This window comes from Sprattus sprattus (assembly GCF_963457725.1).
Source record: "Sprattus sprattus genome assembly, chromosome: 10".
NCBI lineage: Eukaryota > Metazoa > Chordata > Actinopteri > Clupeiformes > Clupeidae > Sprattus > Sprattus sprattus.
This window is the reverse complement of record NC_137908.1, coordinates 19,837,956-19,847,079: the sequence shown is the minus strand read 5'-3', so window position 1 is coordinate 19,847,079 and position 9,124 is coordinate 19,837,956. Positions and strand designations below refer to the sequence as shown.

Here is a 9,124-nt window from a genome sequence, read left to right as displayed (position 1 = left end):
ATCCAGATCAAATAATCAACTCTAGAAAACAGGATAAATGCATTTAAAGTTTAGTTTTTCATTCTGTAACATTTAGTCCATTCGTATACCAACAGTTTTAATTTAAAATGTACGAAATTAATTATCTGAACGATTCCTTTGCTAATTCAAATGCGTATTTGAGTAAACATATCATAACACTTTAAGACAGTACTAATAGAAAGCTACACAGTGTGTGACTTAGTGCTTATTTTTGGGAGGCAACTTCAGGATCCTTGACCAGGCTTCACTGCCGTTTTAATCAGATAGATGTACATGCTGAAGTACAACGAACGTCTTTATGGCTTGCAGCAGAGTGAGTGACTAGATTGTTGAGTTAGTCCAGCCTGTCATCTCAGCAAGCAATGTACAAATTACAGTGAACTGACAGACAAATGAAAGGTGATGGACTAGACTTTTGGTACATATAAAACATGAAGTCCACCATAATTACAGGCTCTTGACAATGTGCTTGAAGACACGTTTTAAGAAACACAAAACTGTATAGTAATAAGGTGTGGGCCAGCTTCAGTGTCGTAGCTTGCAAAGCAGACCGGAAGTAAAGGTGGAAAGCGTGTGCAACATCAAATGTAATCCCCCTTCACGACACCGGTGAGTTGCACAATACAGAGGATTTTATTATGGCTCTCCGAACGTGTGCGAGAGTACTTTATCGGGGATCCATACATGGTTTACGACTGAGCCCCAAGGCATCATCTGTTCTAACAAGGTATGTGGGTATTAAGCGCTTTATCTTTGTGATACAAAATGACATCCGCGTACAATCTTTTGTTCCTGATAGCTGACGTAAACTTACATCCACATTGTGGTTATCCAGGTGACCTCTGTTGGGCTCTCTTGAGATGCTCAAACAAATTAGTCTTGTTACGATTTAGTTTTTGTTAATTTGTTATAACAACTAGATTAATATGACAGCTTTACATAAACCTAATTTATTGAGGTCATATTTAAGAAAGCCCATTTGACCCATATTTCAGTGTTTTATGACCCTTTTCACATTTCTAACATACGACTCTATTTAGATACATGTTAATGTATTTATGTATACATGCATCTTTGTATCAAACATTTAACTTACTGACAAGATCTTGGTTAGCACAGGCTGTTCACTTTTTGGTGCATTCACAGTCCCTCCCTAGTTCGTGGCCACAGGCTTGGCCCTGCTGATGATGAGCTGTATCAGAGGACAACTGTCACTGTTATGCAGAAAGAACAGCACAGTGAGGCCGTGATCTACAGCTATAGCCCCCAGGGTTTCAACATTGATGGGAACCGTGTGATTGGACCCTGTGCTGTAATTCCTCCGGCCATCCTCCAGTGGAATGTAAATTATTTAAATTTCAGCAAAATGTCTGAACATTTTTGTCAACTGCAGATTCTGATCTGATGGCATCTGCCTCTATGTCCATGTGTAGGTTGGCAGTTTCACAGACATCACCATTGAGAGCTTGGCATTGTTCTACATGCTCGAACCCCGTATTGGTAAGACAAACATTGAAAATTGTGCCTTGTGCCTTGCATTCACTCTCTTTTGGTTGCACATATCTTCCATGTTCAACCTCAATCTGGCTTGTATGTGTTGATGACATGTGTTGTGTCATGTTTGTTTTCAGAAATGCTAGTTCTGGGTACAGGAGGCCGAGTGGAGAGGATTGACGCAGAGGCTCTAGCTTTTCTAAGGAAGAAAGGCATAGCAGTGGAGGTGCAGGATACGGTGAGATCAATTTTTCCATTAGGACTGAAAGCTTGCTGGCCATTACTGATTCAATCTTTTAAGTCATCCCTGAATTACTGCCAAGGTATCCACACAATTATAACAAAAAGTGTAGCTTACGCCAGTCATATTTTTTCATACACCTTGTGGGGCTAGGCGAGGCTGACTTTCATGTCTCCGGGAGCTTATTGAAATAGTGGTGCTGAATGGCAGAGCTAACAGGTCTGCCTTGCCTTCTGAAACCTGTTTTTTGTGAGATAGGGGCAACTCTTTGCTAGTCCAGAACCAAGAAACAAGAACCAGGGGCTGAGGGTGGAATAGACCTCTGGAGATTAACAACAAAATGCCTCCATTTTTTCCCATCTATGGAGTTCTGTGTCAAAGCAAGCGTCTGTATGGGAGAGTAACATGGGGATTTTGAATAATCACACCTACTAAACTCTGAAACGCTCCCGTTTTGCCCTACATACTTTTGTTGTCTGACTGAGTGGATGCTGTGATCCTCAATAATGTTTAGAGGGTAAACTCTAAATCCATGAGAGCTAACCAAAGCTAAGTAAAGGAGAAAATAGTTTTTTTTTTCAGTTGGCCAGACGCTGCAGCATAAAGCGTTTTATATTTCAGATTTAAAATACATTGATAGTATGCCAGTTGACACTATGTGTCCCCTTGTTTTCGTCGTAATTTAACAATTGTATACACATAGCTCAGGCTTTAAACTACATAACTAACTTATTAGTTAGCTACCTAGGGATAGTTATTTAACCAATGTTATATAACAACTTGACAGTTGCCAGACACCCCTCCTTCCCAGACCCGTTAAATGGTGATTTCCTAAGTACGAACTGAGTGGACTTCAAAGTCACCACACATCCTCAGAGATTGTTTATCGTGACCAGCGAGCTACTCATTTCTTACATCCTGTTGGTCAATAAGCAGTTACTAATTTCTCACATCAATATTACGCTTGTACCACGTCTGTAACATTGACGTGACAAATTAATAGCTAGCTATGCTAGCCACCAATGTTACATTGTAAACAGACAATGCAGTCCATCATCATCATTGTTGTTGTTCTGCTTGGCACTGTGATGGTTCTCAATCCAGTGTTCACACTGGCAAGGGCACCAGCCCAGAATCAGCACTTAGTTTGCGTTTGTGGAAAATGGGATCAGTGACTTTTGTTTTGAAGTCTTGTTCGGTGGTGAAACCATCTGCTGTTCTATTCCAGGCAAATGCTTGTGCCACCTTCAACTTCCTGAGCAGTGAGCGGAGGATCGTAGCAGCCGGGCTCATCCCTCCCCCCATCAGCACAGCGCTGGAGTAGCTCTGCAGTCACAGTATTGGCGCTATGAACAGCCTACCAGGAAAAGGTAGCACAGACCACTGAAGATCCTCTCCTGAAGAGTTACAGGAAGTACTTGGAGATAGCCCTCTGATTTTAGGAGGAAACATTGACGCTTGAAAGGCTGGAAAATCAAACCATCATACCTTCACATAGCAGTTCTTTTGCAATCGGACGTCTCTGTTAAGTTAATCATACATAAGTGTCCAACAGCTACCCACAGCCTGCTGGTAGAAGATGAAAGTGACTTGACTAGCCTTTATGACACTGTGCTAGACGAAAACAACAGGTGGAAATTTGAGTGGAGGTGTTTTGTATATTACAATTGAAGAGTGTATGATGCATAAATTAATACATTGCACACTTTATATCACAGTTATATCATGTGAGTGGACTTTTTTTTATATGGATGAATTATTAAGATATTATTGAAATATGTTTAACTAGGGCACTTGGAGGTCTGCACTGTCATTTGTGGATCCCCGTTAATGGAATCCAGTCCAAAATGAGAGGGGTTCCTCCATGGCACATGCTACACCCTTCCACCAAGGTTCATGAAAATAAGGCCAGTAGTTTTTCTGTAATCCTGTTGACAAACAAACACCGAAAACAACTCCCTTGGCAGAGGTATTAATGTGAGAAAGATATTTAAACGAGTTAGCCTCTTACAGTGACCTGATGCAGGGCTATTATGGCGCCATTGTTGTTCTTACCTAAGCATCTCTCCAGAAAGCCTTATAGCGTTAAGGTAGGAGGATAAGGATGCTTGAGTTTAAGCCAGATATGAGCTAATATATCCAAATCAACCTTTGTGCAGCAGAAAACAATATTTACCTCTACACAGTGAGTAAAAACAGGTTTTGGACATCAAATAAACCTTCAGACCTGTGTTTTTTATAATAAGAAATAATTTCTTTTCGGAGCTGACCTCATTACAAATATAAAAAAACTGTAAAATAATTGTGGAGAAACATTAACTTTTTCCAAATCATCAGTATTTATAATCAATTATAAGAGCCCAGTGCTTATTGCAGGAATATGATGTTGTGTCAGTGTATCTGAGATGGGGGAGGGGGTGAACGAACGCGTAGAGTCTTATCTGTATCTCAAACACTGACTTGCTTCAGCCTCTGCGTATGTGTAAGCTCCCAGCAGTGGTGGTGATTACTGACCTTCACTTGGATAAGTAATCTTCATTAATCTCTTTTAATGTCATTCTGTTTCTCACTCATCCCTACACTGTGTCCCACTCTTTTTTACACACCCTCCCCCATACAGTAGTGCCATACACAAACACCAGCCATCTCAATTGATGAAAGGAGTATTGCATATTGGATCATGATGCAATTTCTTCTGTAGTTACCCCTCCCACCGCAAGGACATAAGGATTGACCCCAATCCTCTGTATTGACCCATGTTTACCCCACATACACACACTCATTCTCTGCAAAGACAAGGTTAGAATAGACATACATGTGTACTACTTTGACTGTTTGCATAGTACACTGCTGATATGCTTGCAGTTGCATAGACACACTCACAGACACACATACATTCGTATGTGCACAGTTCATTTCTCCAATCACATATGCCTCCAGACAGTGTGAATGCATTTGACTGACTTTATTGGAGTAGTGTTCTTACAAGAAAAATGTAAATCATTGATGAAAATAACAGACAGTCATCCACTGCAAAATACACAATGAAATCATGTAAAATATATAGGATCCTGAGAGGAGAGAGCTGACAGTGTACTGGTCTTGATTGGGAAAATCAGTTTGTCACCATTTAGTGTCATAAAAATCAATGAACAGAGGTAAATCGGGTCTCTGATTATAGATAAACAAAGTAACCTCAAACAACTATGTAAACCCAAAGAATTGTAAATGCTCATTTTTCACCATGACCTTCACAAATGTTACTCTGACATCTACTCAACTTCTTCTTCATCGGACTGGTCTCTCTGTATGTCTCCAGTGGTGAATTCTGTGCCTGTGATGCGGTAATACATGTCCTTGATGTCATCACACTCAGTCTCAAAATGTGTTGTTGCATCAAAGGAGCGAGAGACAAAGATCTGAGAGGGCAGACACAAGTCAGGGCTCTGTGAGTATTAAACACTCAACGCAGAATAGCATTAAAATTAAATCCCTGGACTAAATTGATCGACATCTTTATCATAAAAACCTATTAAGTTGTTTACTGCCTTAACTGATGTCCACAATATTTAATTCGTTGATGGCTTTTGACTAACATTAAGATTAAAAGAAGCAAAAAAAATGATTTATCTGGTGTGAGGTAGCAGTATTTTCTTTGACGTGGCAGTCAACAAGTCAACAATCAAGTAGATGTGGTTTTAACCTTGAACCAATGACTGTATAAAAGATGAACAGCATGGTGTCATGCACATATGTTCTGAAGAATTTAAGCCAAAATTGGTTGCCATATCGGCAAAATTAGTCTACCTGACTCCGCCTCCCATCATCTGTTGGAGTCATCAAGTTGCTGATGGAGACAAATCTGTGGACCAATCATTATTACATCACTATTGTAAGCAGTAGTAGTAGAATTTAGAAATACTTTCAGGCTTATTTAAATATTTCTTTGAGTAAAACGGTGTAATTAGATCTCATCATGTCATGCCCCTATAGAAATAGACTGAATGTTCAACAACACAACTCTCAACTTCTGTCACTTGTGGAAGTCTCTGAAACTCAATTTAAGGATTGTTTGGAAAGATCCTTACCCCCAGGTGCCATTGAATGACCAACTATTGCATAAACAAATAAAGCCCACATGTAGGAGTGGGCCTGTTTCTCACTTTTGCTGGATGGGCTCCAGCAGTGCCAGTCCTGGCTGAACTTCCTTCTCAGGGTTACGGGTCTCCACGGTAGTGCTCACCACGGCAACATACATCCCGTCAGCTGCTACATTGTGAGTGTTTGACACCATGCAGATGTAGATATCTATGAAGAGATGAGTAATGTAATTAATACATGAATCTATACAGTGGTGACAACCTCGCTTGCCTTCAATTGTCTAGAGAGGTGAGTCAGACATCCTTATTTCTTTTACAAAGGACCATTTTCCATGAAAGTCTTTAGACTTACCTGACTTCCGATTGACCTGTGCTTGAGGGATGATGATTTGACACGATTTGGCATCGTGCGTGTTCTTGATTGGATGGTTTAGCAGGCAGATGACCCGTATCACTCGTCCCACCTTCTTCACACGATTTGGCACGTAACTGGGGTCACAGATTAGCTGCTTACAGTGAAACATCTGGCCAGAGAGAAGAAGAAAACAGCTTTTATAATTAACATGAACAGTAAAAAGAAACACTATTTATGCTTTACTGCACAATTATACACCAACCCAGCTAGCATCTCTAACCTACTTACATCCTTTTCAGATTTTATCCCGACAACTTTTCCATTCTCCATCACAATGTTATCCACCTGTCGATTCAAAATGTTTGTACCACCATGCCTTGGACTCAGCCTGAAGCGCAGAAATGATGAAGGAAGACCAGTTAAGGTCAGAACAGGTAGACAGACTATCTGTATGATTGAACGTTCACTTTAAGTGTCTTGTTCTGTGCTCGTATTCATGAGATAGTCTCACCTGGCAAAGCCCTGAGGTATTTCTCCCAGGCCATACACAGGGTAGAGGTAGGGACTGTAATTGCAGCGAGCTAAAGAGTCTGTGTACAGTTTGATCCTTTGGATGGTGTTAATGCAGGGCTGATCCAGGTAACTAAGTACACAGCAACAGCATTACAAATAACAATGACATGTGCACATATAGCGAATAGAGAGGGATGAGCATCTGGTTTTGATTTAACCAGAAACAGAAAAATGTCAGAGTGTGTATGCAAGTCTGTACGTGACTCACTGCATCTGCATTGAATGTTCTTTATGTGTATGGTCATGTATATGAGTGTGTTTGCATATTTTTGACGTGACCATGTCTAAGTGTTTAATACAGGTAAGTATGCACACGCACACCTACTCATCAGTTTGGTGCAATGCCATGGTATGTCCCATGAATTCTATGACATCCTGGCCCAGGTCAAAATGACGGAACACCTCTTGCATTGTGGTCCTCCTGGGGTCCATCTCATGGTATGTTCGTGGGTTGCCCTCTTCAAAGTTATGAATGAACTGCAGAAGCTTCCGGAATCTGCGCTTGTCAAACATCCCCATTAGATCTGAAAACAACAGCAAGAACAGTGAGGGTGACACCTGTGGTTATTTGTGACAGACAAGTTATAGATGTTGTGTGAGCAGAGGAGCACCACCTGAAGTCATGGCCTCTGGCTCAGTTAATGGGACTTTGTGAAGTTTTCCACCCTGCAACACATAGCTTCCCTCCACTGCTTTAAAATCCAGATAGCGGGTCACCTCTGTGTACAGAAGCATCTTCACCAGTAGACCTACATTAAAAACACAGCAAAGCCAATATCACACCTATAGTTTACAAAAAATAAGATTGAAACAGTACATGAATTGAAAAACCATTGATAAATGAACTTAAAACGCTGTATATGATTGTGTTGTGTTATGCATGTGATGCTGGGTATGTAATAGGTCCAAACCATTAGCGAGTGTGAATTTGGGAATGAGGTCAACATTCCAGTCTTTTCCACGCCCAAAAGATTTAGGGGGACCTGAGACCTGGAATTTTTTATAGAGCTGCAAGCATAAACAGACACAAGGATAAAGCTTGATACTGTTCTCAACAAACTGCATGATTAAGAGTGATGTTTGGAGAGAGTAATAAACAATCAGTTTAAAGATAAAGTTGTTTCAGATGAACACACCTCTTCCAGGGGAGAGATTGAGGCACTTTCCCCTCCATAGTATGGATTGCGGTCAATGTGAAGAACTTTCTTCCCACCTACTGACAAGAGGCCTGAAAGAATACATTCCTGAGAATGAAAGACAGGGAGTGAGGAAGAGAAAGGGAGCGCATAAAAGAATGAGAGGTACCATCCCCTAAAGGGATTTCTAGTATCTATAATTACTACTGTTTACCAGATTAATATTAATCCCAGACAGACTTTGAGTCACATTCCAAGACAGTATCCCTTATCATAAAGGTCACTCTTTTAGTTCCACAAAGTAATACAATTTCCTTTATAACTCTGTCATGGATACTAATGTGATTTGAATTACTAATTGATATCAGGTAATATTTCAGGTAGTATCTCAAGGACCCTTACAACATCCCACAAAACCCCAACATGACAAAGTTTAGATTTTTCGGAAAATATACAAATAGGCTAACCTGTTATATATGCTAACACACACAGAACAACTACTACATTAGTGAAAGGTTCTCACCAGTTATATCTTATAAAACCTCACAAAATATTACAAGCAATACTACCCCTCCCTGACAAACTTTACATTGACAGACAGTGTACACATTGAATTGCATTGCACATTGCAAGATTGCATTGGACTGAAATCAAGAAATCATAAAGTAAATAACCAAACAGGCATTTTGTTTTGATAAGACTGCTCAAGCATGTTCAGTAGAAAGTTGTATAATCTAGTTTACCATCCACGGTTTGTTTAGTGATCTGTCTTACCTTAAGTCCGGTCCCTAGAACAATAATATCATACTCCTGCATTGTCAACACCCGAGAATCACCTTAGAACTCAAATGCAGATGCTTTCAAAGTTAGCAGCAGGACAACTCCCCTGTACATCTTGGCATATGGCGTGTAGGTGAGTATATGAATCACTTACTCCAAGCATGGACACCCCCTGCGATAATCCTATCAACTATCAGAGGCCCAATAAAGATGGTGTGTGTGCCAGTTTTGTCCACTCAAAACCATTCTATCACTTTTCCACGTGCACATACACACCTTTTTCAACTGGAGCACCATGTAGATGAATTAAAAAACACTTATTTCAAGACCCAACCACATACTCATCAGATGTAGATCAACTTTACAAATGTGCTGGTTAACATTGAGATTGAGAAGTAGGCTACTGACCCAGCAGGTAGATATA

The 9,124-nt window shown here is 40.3% G+C and overlaps 2 protein-coding genes across 2 annotated transcripts; one reads left to right on the top strand and one right to left on the bottom strand.

Moving 5' to 3' along the window:
• Nucleotides 1–621: 621 nt before the first annotated feature.
• On the top strand, nt 622–3,473 carry ndufaf3 (NADH:ubiquinone oxidoreductase complex assembly factor). Its single transcript, XM_080845546.1, has 5 exons — nt 622–748; nt 1,168–1,363; nt 1,455–1,521; nt 1,653–1,753; nt 2,985–3,473. The coding sequence occupies exons 1-5, from the start codon at nt 660–662 to the stop codon at nt 3,078–3,080; spliced, it is 549 nt and encodes a 182-aa protein (XP_080701672.1). The 5' UTR covers nt 622–659; the 3' UTR covers nt 3,081–3,473.
• Nucleotides 3,474–5,028: 1,555 nt separating this feature from the next.
• LOC308370720 (rab GDP dissociation inhibitor beta) lies at nt 5,029–8,736 on the bottom strand (the record flags this gene model as incomplete). The annotated part of the gene is made up of 11 exons (XM_080845424.1): nt 5,029–5,175; nt 5,564–5,618; nt 5,920–6,064; nt 6,209–6,380; nt 6,500–6,599; nt 6,723–6,854; nt 7,110–7,308; nt 7,399–7,533; nt 7,696–7,792; nt 7,921–8,028; nt 8,695–8,736. 11 exons carry the CDS (start codon nt 8,734–8,736, stop codon nt 5,029–5,031), a joined length of 1,332 nt encoding a protein of 443 aa, XP_080701550.1.
• Between the last annotated feature and the right edge of the window lie 388 nt (nt 8,737–9,124).

What these genes read in the sequence shown, in the direction of transcription:
- ndufaf3 (XM_080845546.1), top strand. Translation starts at nt 660, where the DNA reads ATGGCTCTCCGAACGTGTGCGAGAGTACTTTATCGGGGATCCATACAT. An exon ending in CGGCCATCCTCCAGTGGAAT is followed by an intron (nt 1,364 to 1,454) that starts GTAAATTATTTA and finishes GTCCATGTGTAG; the next exon opens with GTTGGCAGTTTCACAGACAT. An exon ending in CAGTGGAGGTGCAGGATACG is followed by an intron (nt 1,754 to 2,984) that starts GTGAGATCAATT and finishes GTTCTATTCCAG; the next exon opens with GCAAATGCTTGTGCCACCTT.